At 39.8% G+C, this 16440-nt stretch overlaps 1 protein-coding gene across 2 annotated transcripts; it reads right to left on the reverse strand.

Moving 5' to 3' along the window:
• Window positions 1–1107: 1107 nt before the first annotated feature.
• Window positions 1108–3939, reverse strand: LOC148037037 (uncharacterized). Of its 2 annotated transcripts, none has more exons than XM_087675974.1 (2): window positions 3404–3939; window positions 1108–3343 (listed from the first exon to the last, which is right to left on the reverse strand). In XM_087675974.1, the coding sequence occupies exon 2, from the start codon at window positions 3259–3261 to the stop codon at window positions 1420–1422; it is 1842 nt and encodes a 613-aa protein (XP_087532100.1). In that variant the 5' UTR covers window positions 3262–3343; window positions 3404–3939; the 3' UTR covers window positions 1108–1419. The 2 variants fall into 2 exon arrangements, with proteins under 2 accessions (XP_087532100.1, XP_087532099.1); XM_087675973.1 differs by having other exon boundaries at window positions 1109–3296.
• Between the last annotated feature and the right edge of the window lie 12501 nt (window positions 3940–16440).

A 16440-nucleotide genomic window follows, 5' to 3' on the forward strand; every position in this document is an offset into this window, starting at 1 on the left:
CCTCTCCCCACTAGGAAAATACACACATACAAAAGGAAGAAGAGTGGTAAGCCTCCCACGTATTAGGATCCTTTAGACTTCCCTGTTAGTCCAACATACATACCCGTGTGGCATGCAAACATATCTAATTCCTCGAACCAACTCTAGAGGTAGAGTAATCCCTAAAACCTCTTTAATGGTCCCCTTCAATTCCATTCTAAGGCTTGCAATGGTTGCTAATCCCCCCTTAGTTTAGGGAATCAACCTAGGATAACCATCCAAATCCTTATAAGTTACAAACAATTGTTGTACAAGACACCTTTGCTGTAAGTATTGAATGGTTCCTGCCCTAAATAGGCAAAATAGCATATAGCTAGCTTTTGCTATGCTAGAAGAGTCACAATTAAGGTAGTTTAGTAGCTCTTGTAATTGATGAGGGGACATTTCAACCATTCCACACACCCCGAAACATCATTCGCCAAGGGATACACCATCCTTCCATAGAGCTAGAGGAAACTAAGCTTTGGAACAACCTAACGGGACTACCATGGCTTTTTCCAACTCCCCACACAAGGCAAGTATCTCTCTTTGGGCAAGTGCTCTAATGAGAACTAACCAAATAACCCCTACAACGATTTCTTCCTCCGTCCACTATTGGATCCAAACCATCGAACTCAAGGAGCTCTACTAAAAACTCCTCCATGGCACAATCTTCTTCTTCAGTCATCCTGAAAATCTCCGTCTTCTAGATTTTCCAATTTCTCGACCCTCCACCTCGTCCAAAACCTACGTAAGAGCATTAAACACATGATTTGCAGCATTTTAATTATTCCTAGATTTGCATAAAAGATCAACATGATCAGTATGATCAACATCACCTGCTCCAACCAAATCATCAACCAGATTTTCAACTGGAGGGTCAACAGGTAAGAGTTCCTCCCTCTTCTCCTCTTGTTCAAATAGTCTTGTCATTGCAAAACCCCTGCTTTCTTTATGTGCATAAGGCAGAATATGTGCACACAATAAATGGGTGGGGTTGGAACCTAATGAGAAAGAAATACATCAGCACACCGTTAAAACACTCTGAATAGGTTCCTGCTCCTTTTCAATTGCTAGAAGCAATTTGAAGGTGAAGCAAAGGAGAAAGTGAAAAATAGTGCACAATCCCATGTGAACCATATAGCTAATAAACAAATGAAGTAAATGGTAAAACACTTAAAAGCATTTACTTGGAGGAAGACCTGACCAGCCAGTGTTACATAATAACTCTACTCAGCTCGCTCACATCTGCTTGTGAGAAAGCAACCATGCATAGGGCAATAATAGGCAAGAAAATAAGGGGCTGTTTAGACCTACCCAATACATATTTTAAGACAATCCACAAGACACCATAATTTCAACTAAGAGTGCCTTGTAATCCCATACAGATTGTTTGCCCTCTCAAGAAGGCAAAGGAAAAAAGCATGCAATACCAGTGGCAATAACTGTAAACCCTAGTACTTTCATAACAAAACTGGGCTCACTCACTTCATCTTTAGCAAAGCTCCCAGTGTGTAATACAGAACTGAATGCCCAAGCTAGACCCAGGACTGGGTGCACCAAACATAGTGAAATGGATGCCAGTACAGGGACTCCAACTGCTATGTTTCTCTCCAGCTTAGTACTGCCTAGTAAGTTTTGGAAGAGAAGTTCACCATCGGTCTTGTATAAAGGCAACACACTGAATGCCACGTAATTCAAGCCCAACAAGCCTGCTAATGCAAATGGGTGTGTTGCTAACAGGACATCACCATTTTCCCCTGTTGTTGAAGCCACAGAAACTCTGTTCAGGACCCTTGTGAAGACATCAGAGTACTGGAAAAGGTCTGCTGGAGCCAGAACATAACCACTAAGATCTAGCACAGCTAAGGAATCGTAGTGCGCAGGGCCCCAAAACGTGAATCCAACAGCTAACAATAGGAGAGAGACAATGAGTGCAGCACAAGATGTGTCCAGCAAGACCTCAAGAAAAGAGGCACGAGAAGGCAGGACACGAGGGAAAGAAGTTGATTTTCCCACTGCTCCAACAGAGAAAAAAGGAATAAAAAGGGGCAGTTCACGTCTGTTAGCAAAAATGACAGAAGTCAAGACAGCCATACAACCCAAAGTGACTGCACAGGGCTCCCACACAATTCCTGTCACATGAAGCTCAGGAGCAGCAGCTGAATAGAAAGTTGTTGCAAATGCAGAGGCTACAAGAAGAAGCCACTTCAGACCTTGGTATTGATCATGTCTCAGGCTAAGGACCCAATACCATGGGGCTATCACTAGATAAACCTGGTCTCTTCTCTCAGTGGACTTCAGCAGAAGGGCAACTTTGCCTGAAAAGCATTCATCATTGTCTAAGCACTGTTGCACCTTCTCCAATAGCTCCTGACCACTGCAGCTTTTGCTCCCTGAGGATGAAGACAAATTACCTGAGAAAATCAAAGCATGCTCATACACATAAACGCATCCATCTGATACAAAGGAACTTCCTTTGATGGCCTTCTCCCAAAGGTTCACAGGATCCAAGACATCTCCATTGAGCCAATACAAAGCCTTTCGTAAAGATCCAACTGCAGATTTTAGCTTTTCACCCTTTTCTCCTTCAAGTTCAGAAAGGAGGTCAACTTCAATGGACAGTGCCAACACTGTTATAAGAGTGGTCAAAGAAGAAGTGCCCTCCCAATAATCTAGATACTCCAGACCTGCCTGTATAAAAGGTCGCTTGTCTGATGTCAAAACTCTTAGCTCCTTTGTGATTGTCCTCTTAAAATTACCCAGCAGCTTGGAAATCCCCCGAGGTAACTCTAATGTCTGTAAAGAACGGAGTGGCTGGGGTACACACAGCCACAGCATACTGAGAATGGAAATATCATCAATCCAAGGGCACAAGGCAAACCGATAAAGCCATAAATGAAAATCAAGGGTTAAGAACGATGTAAGGGATAGATCTGGAGGCTTTTCTTCCCAGAAAATACTTGTAAGAGGGTTCATAATGCATCCTCCATCCTGCATTTGAGAACAATTTGCACTTTTTTTGCCGATGATGGGATCAAGGTGAGTGAAACTGCCCAGAGAAAACCCAATAACAGAGATGTTTGTGCCGTCAACATGACTGCTTGCAGAATCCATGACTGAGACCTCGGCATCCCTATCAAGAGACGCATTTTTGCCATCGATGCCCTGGACATTCGCACGGGAAGATGAAAAGCCCTGCCTTATGTTCATTTCATCTCTGGCACCCTGCCTTATGTTCATCTCATCTTTGGCAGCATCAACGTGAGGTTGCGAAACTGAAACACCATTGAGATTTATGTGGTGGTGGCAGCAACAATCCCACCTGTCAAGAAATTTTCAGACAAAAGGCAAACAGAGATGCAGAGAGAGCAGTATAATTTACCTCCATCATCAAGGGAAGGTTTTGCCAAGCCCTTCCGGCCAGAGGCAGCACGCTTGCGCAGGTTTCTCTCTATCAAGCTCCTCCCTGGGGCAGGACTCTGCACTTCTGCTTGAAGGGCGTGCAGAACGGATGGAGCAATCTCCGCTTGCACTACTGAAGCCCCTTCGTCTGCGACCACAGCCGCGGGTGCTGCCTGTTCTTGATCCTGGGAGTGTTGGGAACGATGATGGTCGTCTTCTTGCAGAGCACAAGCACGCATGCCTCTCTTGGGTTTGCTGCTGCTGCGAGTGAGCGATGGAAAGGCGACGGGAAGCCATAATTTCTTGAGCTTTGTTAAGGAGAGAGATGTGGAACTATGCAAAGAAGCAGAAGAAGAAGGAGAACAAGAACAACAGGAAGAAGAAAGAGGAGGAGAGAAGCAAGATGGCGGGCGAAGGGAACCCGAGAGATCACCTCTTAGCATCGTCATGCTTCTTCCCCCATAAGACACGGCTACGATCCACCCATCCAAAGGCCCCAAACTGACAATGTTCAAAACTTCCCATCCTCTAGGAAATATAGAATTTTGGAGGAAATATCTATGGATGGCCAAATTCTACTAATGCTATCCTAAACAAATTCAAAGAGCTAATCAATATCAATGCCAACTATTGTGATAAAAGCATATACAATTATCGAAGTCACCGATATAAATGATGTAGGACTTGTGATGATTTCAAAAAATGATGTAGGACTTGTGATGATTTCAAAATGTCAAGCGATAGGTTCAAAGCCTAAATGTTGGGTAAGTTCCATATTTTATTGAAGAATGTATCGACCACAATATGCACTATACAATATTTCTATCACCAAGGAGGCACTAATGAATAGTTAACACACTTGTATTGGTAGCTAGTTATAGGCTATACCATTGCATAGATCCCATTCAACATGGTAGGCTAGGGGCTAGTATCCCATTCCCATGAGCATATCCAACATTATCGGTATCAATTCACCAACTTGGTCAATTATTTATGAAAACTCCTATCAAGGAGTAACTATTAGCATGTGTTTTGGCTTTTGATTTTAGTCTATTGAATTACTTTCCGAGCCAAATATCTGGGCTACTAAAACACACAATTCTTTAAGGTTTGGCAATGCCAAATTTTGCCATTCCTAGGGAATGTGTAAGCTCTAGTCACGCATGTCCTATGATTTTTAAATACACATGTCAAATCCTTACCTTGACCCTCGGTCACAAAACAAGGGACCAGTTCCCATGAGGGGGGGTTCACTACCTTGAAAGACACAAATTCCTCTTGGTGGGGAGGGATAGCTTAAAACACCCCAGGCCCATTTTTTAATAGGAAACCTTAACCCAAAAAAGGGTAAGTACTTCTAAACATGCGATCAAACAAGTTAATAGGGATAACTATTTAAATATCATCTATTTAAAATATTAAAGGGGGCTTCTAACCCAGCCACCCCCCCATGCGAACTCATTTAGGAATGCCAAACTGAAAACATACTTGGAAACAGTTTGTTGTGTGAGAAACCCTCATGGAATGCTTTTTTTTTGGGGGTGGGGGGCAATTTTGGAGCTTTTTCTTTGATGTGATTAAATTATGATATTTCTACTTGATATATTTATGAAGCTCTAGAAAAATATTTACAAGATTAGCATTTATGGAAAACATCAGCTAAGTTAGAACACTAGTACTTTTAGCTAGATCACTAACTTTGACTTTACCCAATCTACATGACACTTCCCAGTACCATAAGACCATATACAAAATTTGGGACCAAGACTCATATGCATTTTGGACCCAAAGAAGATCAAATTAATTCTTGCTTCCCAGATTGACCTAAGGGTGAAGATTGTGACAAAGTGGATATCCAACCTTTCCTCCTCGCTTAATCCTATAAAGCATCCAAAAATGCATGCAAGCATTTTCCTATGCTCATCCCCTTCAATTTTGCAATGACTGAACACCTAACTCCATGCATCTATCACTATACAACCATTCTGAAAAAGATGTTTAAGAGTCTCTTCATTTCCACATGGACAATGTCCATCAACTAGACCCCTCTTTTTTAGTTTTTCCCTTGTTAGAATAGCTCCCACTAACACTCTCCAATGAAAAACATGTCCTAAAGTGGAACCTCTAGTTCCCAATTGCTTTCCAAGTAGCAAGAAAATAATTCATCTAAGAAATCAATTCCCTTGGCCTTCTTACTGTAGGGTGAGACTTGGAAGTCTTTAAGAAGTAGTTGCTTAATGAACTTGGTGTAAAGCCTTGCAACTAATTTCTCCTCGCCAAATTACTAAATTGGGACTTCTAATGAGATGGTTGTCACCTAAGGATGAAGGCTTCGCAACATGTTGGCAACTACCAAACCACCCAATTTTTAGAAAAGTAAAAAGATTAAATTCTTGCTTAGCTTCATCTAGAGTTTTCCAATGGCCACCTATGGGGAAACTTAAGTACCTGAAAATTCTTCATCTCTCTTTCCTCCCTGTACAAAGGTGTTCAAGTCCCCTTTTGCAATAATGACAAGGGAAGATTTGCTAAAATTAATAGCAAATCCCACAATAGCAATATAGAAATTTAGCAAGTCCATAGCTTTATCCAATTGCCATTGATTTGCTTTGAGAGTCATTAAGAGAACATCAACATATCCTTGTCCCACAGGCTACCTTCCTTTGACATGAATGGCCTCTAGTGTGCCCTACTGTGCCACTTGATTGATCATATAAAATAAGGGGTGCATGGTGATGGCAAATGGTAGGGGGGCTAAGAGGGAAGCCTTGCATGACTTCCCTACATACATTAATTCCTTCTAATAAAGTACCATTGAATGAGATGAAAGCTTACTCATGCCCACCCAAAAGAAAGGGAAGATTAGCAAGACGAGAATCAAAACCCATTTTAAACATTACCTCCTTGATGTAGGACCATCTAACTTGTCAATTACCTTCTTCGCATCTACTTGGAGAAGAACAACCTTTTGGCCTAAATATTTCACCCATTCAATTGCAAATATTGCATTCAAGTCATTATGAGTGAGATCTCTTCCTTTGGTAAACCCAACTAATGCTTGTTAATGTGTCTTTCAACCGTTGACCCTTGTAGGGTGATATCATGTTGCAAAGTTTGGGAAAAACTTCATTGTGGGTCTAGACGATTCCTTTCAAGGTCTTTTCCTAGTTTCTCCACTGCTCTAGCAAGGATATGTTGCAATTCCAATTGCCTATAGCACCTTGCATTTATGATTAGAGGCTTATGCATGCCTACAAATCTAAAATTCCAACAATCTCGAGTGCAAAATAACCTGCCAAATATCTTACATTAGACAATTGGAGTCAATGCTTGTAGATAGTATTGGGGGAAGATAGGAATAGTTATTGTATAAAAGCTATCCAGTTTGGCCTAATAACCACTATGACTTAATAAGTTAAAGGTGAATTACAAAGAATCCAAGATAACATGCTTTGCAAGATCTAAAAGGACTAAGCTGACTTTGACCTTGAGCCATTCCACCAATTATCTCCTCAAGCCTAGTGTAGAGGAAGATGAAGCATCGATATGATTTAACAATGTATTGAAATCCCATCCCACAATGCCATTATCCATTTGTAGGTTGCAAAGTTGTTGCCATTGAAAGCACATCCAACTTCTATGACTGGAACCATACACATTCATTAGATCAATCCCATTGTCCTCCCATTTCAATGAGACTACAAGTATGCTTCGATCCTTAGAAGTGTGCTTCAATTGTGGCTCCATTGGGGCTTTAACAATAGCCATACATCCTGAATCTTGGCCCTTGAAACCACTCACTATGCAAATATAGTCCTTCTAAGGAAAGATATGTCCACTCCATCTTGCAACTTGTCTTCCTGCACTAAAAAAACATCCAGCTTATGATTGTGCATCCAATGCCAAAATAGGCATTCTTTTATCTCACCATTGAGGCCCTTAGAATAGATCGTTGCAAGCTTATCTTGGTCCATCTTCATTGTTTTTTGCATTAAATTTGGAGGGTGTGGTAAGTTGTCAAAGCCTTTATCACTATATTCCAATTGCCAAGTCATTAACCCAACTTCCCTTATTTTAGACCTCTTTCTCTTTCCTTTTTTCACATGTCCAACTGATTGATAAGAGCTTTGTTGAGAGAGTCAAACACATTAGCCTAATAGAGACTATTCTTAGGGTTATATGCCTTACTCAAAAGTTTTTAGATTGAGGTGGATTGACAATAGTACTCTATGGGATTCGGTCATTGAGCTTTGGAGAATATTACTTGCCTTTGTGTTTCCCCACCACTTGCCATCCATCTCCTTCATCTTTAGTCTGAGATGGAACATTTTTGCATTTGCTTTAAACATGTTTTGCCTTGGCAATACCTACCTAGGTTGGATTTCTTTGTGCCTAATTAGTAGGACCTTCCTCCTCCATAACCATGGGGCATTCCCTATAGTAGTGTCCCCAAGGACCACAATGATGACATGTCCCCACAAAGCAGCTCCAAACCAACTTAAGCCATTACTCCTCCATAGTGGGGATGTAGAAAGGCTTCTTGACACCTCAAGCAATGTCGAGCAACATATTCTAGAGATAGGCTAGAAAGGTCAAGGATTTCCACCTAGATGGGGAACTCCTTTCAAATGTTATCTTTGCATATTTCAACTGATTATAGGAGGGCATAGCATAGACCAAATCAAAGCCCCAAAAATACACCCCATGGTTGAGAATTCATTATGCTACTTCTCACATGTTGAACACAACTTCATAGAAACCTTTCCCTCCATAGTATATGTTGTCAACTTGCCCTTCATTCTTAAGGATGGTGATGAACCACACTGCCACATTCATTTCCTTAAGGAGCTTGCCTATGAAAAATACAAGAGTTACTTTGGAGTTGAATTTGAGGGCATTGTGGCATACCTTCTCTGAATTTGAAACTGCTGCTTTTGCTACTCCTTTTTCCTCTTCCATAAGCCATTTTTGAGTTCACTTTCACCTTGATCTCATAGTCATCTTACAAATTGAGAGAAATGGTCATGTCTAAGAAATCATTTCCATTCATCTTACCTTCTAACCGAGTCAATTATTCTTTGCTTGCTTTCACTTCTTTTCTTCTTGTGGTAGGTGGAGCAAAGATCATTATTCATAGGGCTTCCTTTGTTGTCTTCATGGTCTCCATCCTCCATCTTTGCATCTTGCACAATCAATTTGTAGGATGGACTAAGGAAGTCTCCATGCATTTGCATGCATATAGAGAAGGACATTGTGTTGGGATAAAGGGCAGTGCTTGTGTTTGCCCATAAGGGCTAGGTATACCTATCTAGAATCATTATTGAGGTACACTCTCTCGTGCCACAAATCTTGTGTCTCTATCTCTTCTCTCTCTGAACCTCCACAAAAGCTCCATTGCAACTAACTCAACAAAGTGGTATCAGATCTTGGTTCATGAAATCAGGAGCTTGGCATTTCTTCAAGTGCAAGAGCTTGAAGTTGAAGAAGAGTTCATTGTGAAGAGTCTACATGCAGGGTAGCAAGCTTTGAAGCTTCATCTTGAAGCTTGAAACTTCCCTCTTTATTTGAGCACGTTGGCAACCATCATTGGCCACTTGGGGAACCTCCCCATCATCTCCAACACTTGAACCAAAATTCCAATCCCTTCAGGGCTGAAGGCACCATCAGCCTAGGTATGCAGATTTGGCTTTCAGCATGCTCAAGACCTACAGCAGTAGTGCTCCTCTTCATTTGGCATCATGGTTGTGCTCCAAAATTTGCATCTAATGCTTAGCATTAAGCATTGAAGTATAGTATTACACTTGGAGATGATATACATTCAGGGTTAGGTCTGAAATACACAGTATTTAGATCTAAAATAAACAGTGTAGTACATATATTTGTGTGTCTGGTGCATATAGATCATGCTCATTTGATGGCTATTGGATGTTAGTGGGATGTTAGATGTCTCAGGGATCATGTGGCATTGTGTTGAGGTCATTTGGAGCTAATCTTGGCAATCATTTTTCTCAGTTTGCAGACTTGCTTGTGGCTAGAATACACAATCCATAGGCTGCAATTTACATGCAGCTCTCTGTCCTTTAATGACATTGGTCCTCGAACATGCATGTTGATGCATATACATGCTCAAGTGATGTCAAGACATTGAGGAATGATATGCCTATGTATTGAAGTGCATTTGGGCTGATTTTAACTGAGATTTCACTCAACTTTGACAGGGATTTGCTGGCTAGAACAAATAGGGTTGAACGATATTTTGATAGTGCATGTCTTATGCATTGCTTCCAGGCCTGATCTCAAGGGTTCAGAATGATATATTGATACTTGACTTTGATGTTATGTATATGGAAACGGCCTTGAGAAGATCTTAAGCTTGTTCTAGAGGATTGAAATATTGCTCCTAACAATCATAAAACTACAAGTCACAAGAACAAATCTTAGAGAGTTTTACTTGGACTCTGTGCTTCTTGCTTGAGTCGATAGACATTGTTTTGGTGTTGGATTACCCGCATACACTTAGGGCAGAGATTGTTGAGATACCTGCAATGGAGCTTCTGTGTAGAGATGCAGGTTAAGAGAGAGAGAAGAGATACACAATTTGTGGTATTAAAGAGTGTACCTTAGTAATGTTTTAGATAAGTATGTGTACTTTATACAACCTAGTCCTTACGGGTGGACATGGGCATTTTATCCCAACAAACTCCCCCTAAAGGCAATATTCCCAAAGGTAGAGGAAAAGAATTAAGCTAATTCTAAGTATGTACAAAGCTAAAGAGACTATACCTACTATCCAATATCCATCATCTGTCGACAATGGGCAAACCTCTCTACTGGAAGACCCTTCATGAGAAGGTCTACAGGGTTATCATCAGTGTGCACCTTGACCAGCTCAATGCTTTTGTTGTCAAGTACCTCTCTAATGAAATGATACTTCACATGTACGTGTTTTATCTTTGCATGAAAGACAAGGTTTTGTGCTAACATGATATTACTCTGACTATCACAGTAGTGGAGAACAAGAATCTCATTAATCCCAAACTCAGCAAACCAAATGTGATAGCCATAAGGCCTCTTTGCATGCCTCAATGGCAGCCACATACTCTGCCTCTGTAGTAGATAATGCAACACACTTCTTTAGCCTAGATATCCAAGAAATAGATCCTCATGTGAAGATAAACACATATCCTGAAGTGGACTTCCTGCAATATGGATGTCTAGCACAGTCTGCATCTACTTGTAAATCCAAAGACAGATGCCTTCTGCTTACCAAAGCAGATGCACAAATCCTTTGTGCCCTTGAGGTATCTCATAATACCTTTCACTACTTCCCAATGCTTCTTCCCAGGGTTTGCCATGTACTTGCTAACCACTCCCACTACAAAGGCAATGTTTGGACATGTAGCAACCATAGCATACATCAAACTGCCAAAATGACTGAAGTATAAGGAATCTTTGCTATTTCAGCATTTCATCATCAGATGTAGGCCTATCCTCTACATTGAGTTTCACATATGGAGGCAATGGAACTATGATTGCTTTCCCCCCTCCATATTGAAATGCTGCAAAATCTTGGATACATACTCCTACTAAGATAGATAGAGTAACCCCTTCGATCTATCTCTGAGGATCCTCATTCCAAGAATGTGATTGGCATCACCAAGATCCTTCATGTCAAAGCTGCCATGAAGACTTTGCTTCAATGAGTCCAAGTCATGAGTATCCCTGCTAGCAATCAGCATGTCATCAATATATAGAACCAAGATAATTAGGCTGTCATCTACTGCCTTCTTGGTGTACAAGCAATGATCAACTTGACTTCTCTGAAAGACCTAAGACTGCATGAAAGTACCAAACTTATGATACCATTCATGTGGTGCATGTTTCAGCCCATACAAACTCTGTTTTAGTTTACAGACCATCTTCTCTTTGCCCTTAGCAACAAAACCTTCAGGTTGCTACATATATTTGTCCTCATGCTTTGCAGATCACCATATAAGAATGCAGTCTTTACATCCATCTGTATGAACTCCATATCTTCAATTGCAACCAAGCTCAAAATGGTTCTTAGAGTAGTCATCTTGACTACGGGAGAGAAGATCTTGTTAAAGTCAATTCCATGTTCTTGCTTGTACCCCTTTGCAACCAATCATGCTTTGTACTTTGGCTAAGAACCAGAAGTGACCTTCATATTGTAAACCCACTTGCATGGAAGAAATTTCCGCCCTTTAGGTAGCTGCACCAAGTCCCAAGTACCATTCTTATCAAGTGAATCCATTTCTGACAGCATGGCCATGAACCACTTCTTGTTGTCCAGTCTAGTCATTGCTTCCTTGAAGCATGATGGCTCACCACAATCCGTCAACATGACATAATTTGCAACATATTGTGCACTAGGAAAAAACATGCCGGGTGGTCTCGATGGTCAAGTTGACTTACGGAGCAAAGACTCAGCATTTGCTAGTTGCTAGGCCTGCAAATCTACATTTACAAGTTGTTGTCTTGAAATACGAGCTTGTAATTCTGCATGTACAAGTTGTTGTCCTTAAATTCCAGCATGCTATCCTAACAGTTAAATGCACTTCAATATATAGGCAGATCATTCCTTAGTGTCTTGAAATCACTTGAGAATGTATACACATCAACATGCATGTCCAAGGACCAATGTCATGAAAGGGCAGAGAGTTGCCTGTAAATTGCAGGCTGTTGTGGACTTTAGTGCCTAGACCAGCAGTCCACAATCCATGATTGACAAGAACAACCTCGCAATTCTAACTAGTAGTAATTGCTGCTACTATTGTCCATGATTTTTTACCAATAGCAACTGTTACTATCCATTGCTATGAGCAACTACTGCTAAGCTAAAGGCTCTATAGTTTAGGGAAGAAGAAGACATTTGTGAGTATCCTCTTAAGATCCATAGTGTTAATAGCCATCCAGTCTCTTAAGAAAAAGTAGCATATAGAAGGCTTATGGCATTGAGAAGAAGCAGTAGAAAAAAGGCTTATGGCATTGAATCTTAGTGGAAAGGGTTGACAAGCTAGCTTTTCACTTGCTCATTCTTTCAACCAACAACAAAGTAACTCCACAAGGTATTATTGAGTCTTTACTCTAAGATTTACTTGAGGAGTTCATCCATTGAAAACACCTGAAATTTGTAGCTCTATATATAGTCTTGGAACTTATATCAGGCCATGCATATCTATCCAATACACCATCTATGGTACCATCATTCACTGCTTCAACAATTGGTTGGGCATCATTGCCATTTGCATCTCACTATTCTGTACTTTGATGGTGGCCAACTCGACATCCATTCCATTCTAGGTAGGCAAGGAACATGAAATGCCACATTCATCACATATTGACTTACCATTATGGCTTTTGCTAGGGCTGCTCTTTTTGAGTAGGTTCTTTAGGGAGTTCTCGTTCAAATCCTTGGCCAAACATTTTAGAAAGCTCAAATGACTTGATTAGGAATATGCTCAATCAAAACCCAACAAAGTAGTTTATAGCTTATGAAGTATTGTGTCATCCATGGATTCAAGAGGATGGTATAGCGCCAGATTGCCCTCTTGACCCTATTATATTGTCTCCAAAGAAGTAGTTCATTACCATGAACAAGATGAAGAAGATAACATTATGAGTCATAGTAGAGACTGTATCAATAGAAGAGATTGTTGGGCTAAAAGAAAGCTTTAAAATGATGGACATTGATCATAATGGTGCCATCAGTTTTGATCAGCTTAAGGCAAGGTTGGCTAGATTTGGATCTAATTTGAAGGACAATGAGGTTTGAACTACAATGGAAGCAACAAACATTGACAAGAGTGGCAACATAGATTATGAAGAATTTATCACAACCACCTTGAACCTTAACAAGATTGAACAAGAAGAGAACTTGTTTGATGCTTTCTCATACATTGACAAGGTACATCACTTATGATGAATTGCGGTGGGCCTACCTTGAGCATAAAATTGTGAAGTCTCTATTGTTACAATAGAATTCACCTTAAAAGATTGAAAGAGCACAAAAGTAGAGACTTGGAAATTGTTCAGGAAGCACTAGTCTTTGTAGGAGTAATGTTCCTAACAAGGAAGATGATTTGTTTACAATTGTTTACCCAATAATAAATGAGAGTGAGTTTGCACCACCACTTGAATGCAATGAGAGCCGTCAAGGGTACTCTAGCAATCAAACATTTATCTCTATAAACTACTACAACATGGTCCAAGCTCAGGGTTGCATGTAACAAAATCCATTCAATCAATCAAGTCTGATTGCAATGTTGCTTTCACTAAATTTGCAATTAAATTTTGACAATTCAAGTTTTCTTTCCAATATCCATGGTGTTTTCAATAGTTCAAATGAACACTCACCTCCTTTCTTAATAATGGAGTCCACTTTAGTGAGGCTTTTCATTTCCAGTTGATATAGGGAATCTTGTGCTCCTTTCCACTTGTCTCCAGTTGTGGTTGTGCTCTCAACGCATGCTTGAAGGAGCTTTTGAAACCAAGACTGCTTGGTTGCTAAACCAATAGAATAATCAACATAGCTAGCTTTAGCTTGGTTTGTCAAATTTGTCAATTTAGATTTTGCTAGCTCTGACTTCTTACTAGTTGTAGTGGCAAACATTTTTGAAATTTTTACAATCATTTCCTAGTTCTTCTTTCTAATAAGTTTCCTCAAGCTCCTTAAGGCTTTCTTATTGATTCTAATGGCTAACATGATGTATATGATGGCTTCAATGTGTTGTAAAGCTCCCTTTTGTAGTTGATGTGTGAAGCCTAGAATCTCCCTCTCTTGGTTGTGAATAGCTATTTGAAGGTCTCTAAGTACTATGTCTCTCTTTGATACATCTGTTGATAGAAAGCTCCTCTAATATAGATGAATGAGCAAAAAAAAAAATCAATCAATCTTTCAAATGTGACTGATGACCATTTCTCATGAGAATGAATCATGTCACTTGGGCCTTTCAAACTAGAACAGTAGAAATCCTTCAAGTTCAAAAACCTTTTCTACAATCCTTCAAAAACCTTCTCTTTGCTCACTACAAAGGATTTTAGTTGCTCCTCCATATTGTGAAATTGATGATATTGGTGTGTAACAAAGCTTGTAATATTTGAGCAAAGAATTCCAACCTATTGATGAAGCTATTGTGATCAATATATCTCAACAGAACTTGCAACAATTGAGGAAAGGGTTTTGAGCTATTGATGAAGATATTGTGATCAATATATCTCTCCTTACATTACACACTATTCCTCCATGTTTATGTATGAGTAGAGAGTATAGCGCCAAGAGAAGACATACCAATATTTACAAGGAATTCTTTGATTTAAGCATTGCCATTAGCCAAGTTTTGTCTATGTAGAGTTAATATGGAATTATCAATCCTAAATGATTCTCAACTAGGTTTCCTCTATGCAGGATCACATCCAGCACAAGCTTGCAAGCTTGCTCTTATCTTCCAAATCTTGCCAGAGTTTCTTAGTCATAGCACATTCTTACAAGCTTACTCTTATCCTCTAGAGCTTGACAGAGTTGCTCAGTTAGAGATACATCATAGCCATTACAATAGATTTGCTTTTCAATACTAGAAATGAAAATCTTTTGAGTAAATGGGTGTAAAATAAAGTGCTCCACACCTCCGCTTGCAAGATAGCATATGTTTATAACTTAGGAAGAAGTCTATTGTATTGGGAATGATTTTGCAAAAGATGTCCTTGATCTTTAAATAATAGGATCAAAGCTTGCAAATAGTCTATGAGCTCTATTGAGCTAGCACTTTGCAAAAACATGACAACACATTCTTGTTTTGCAATGGACCTCATATCAAAAGTAGCCATCTTTTGTAGTAGATCATGATTGGTGATACAAAGAATCATCTAGCCCTCATCATTATAATTATGGGCCTTCTTGGTCATAATGTTTGCATGCTACCACAAATTTAAGCTAAAGATTGTGAAAAAGAACCATCCTTCAAAAATGAAAATAGGAGGATTTCCTTGCAGTGTAACTTCAGTTCCCTACTATACTAGTGAATGTTGCTTCTATAGATGAATCTTTTTGAGAACAATGTAGAAAAAAAAAGTAGCCACACCCAAGTGAAGCCAAAAGTAAGGAGATAAATCTCATATAGCAAAAGCACAAGGTTAATATATTTGTTACAATTGCACACTCTCTCTAGGTAATGGTCACCAAACAGTTTTAGTGTACCATGGGAGAAAAATCAGGCACTCCCTTCTTCAAAGAACTTGCATCCAAAATGAGCATGCATTGATAGATAGTAGAGGGCATGTAGGCTAGGCCTATTTCCATTGTGAAGATAAAGTACCTAAAGAACTACTTCTAAGCTTGACTACCAGCTAAATGCTCTGGCAACATCCTTGTGAGATAAAGATTGGCGTGTGTTTTTCATCTTGCTCAGCCACCACAAATGCATGTTGTGTTGCAAGTTCAATTGGGAACTCATCTATTTTGTGAGATTATCAATGTCAAGGGACTCCCTCCAACAAAGGATTGCCCTCAATTATTTGATTGCTTTCATAACATCCTTTCTCTTAGCTTTAAGGAACCTTCCAAATGCAAGTCTCATCACAGAAATTCAATTCCCTCACTATAAGAGGAGGACTCTTCCTTCACACAACCTCAAGCACTACCTTGCACTTCTCTCTAAACATCCAGAGCTTTATTAGAATTACTCCATCTTGGTGCCCAAGCCCTTTCTAGAAGTGCATTACTATCTTTTTGGATGAATAAAAGGATAAAAGGAAATGAATTTGGGGCAAGAATAGTCTTCAGGAAAGCCATGAGAGCAGGCACATAGCAAATCACCTAAGTAGCCTTATTAGTAGATTCATCCTTGTTGGGGAAGAAGAAGAAAGAAAAGTTTGCTCCTTAAAGCCTATTCAAATCCATCAACAATGGTGCTCCACTTTGTTGTTATTATGATGTGTAGAATCCTTCTACACAAGCGATTGCTCTAAGAAGGGAAGGATCTCAAAGGAAAATCTAGT

This window comes from Lygodium microphyllum, chromosome 4, assembly GCF_053477565.2.
Source record: "Lygodium microphyllum isolate KBCC chromosome 4, Lygodium_microphyllum_v1.1.10, whole genome shotgun sequence".
NCBI classification, from domain to species: Eukaryota; Viridiplantae; Streptophyta; class Polypodiopsida; order Schizaeales; family Lygodiaceae; genus Lygodium; species Lygodium microphyllum.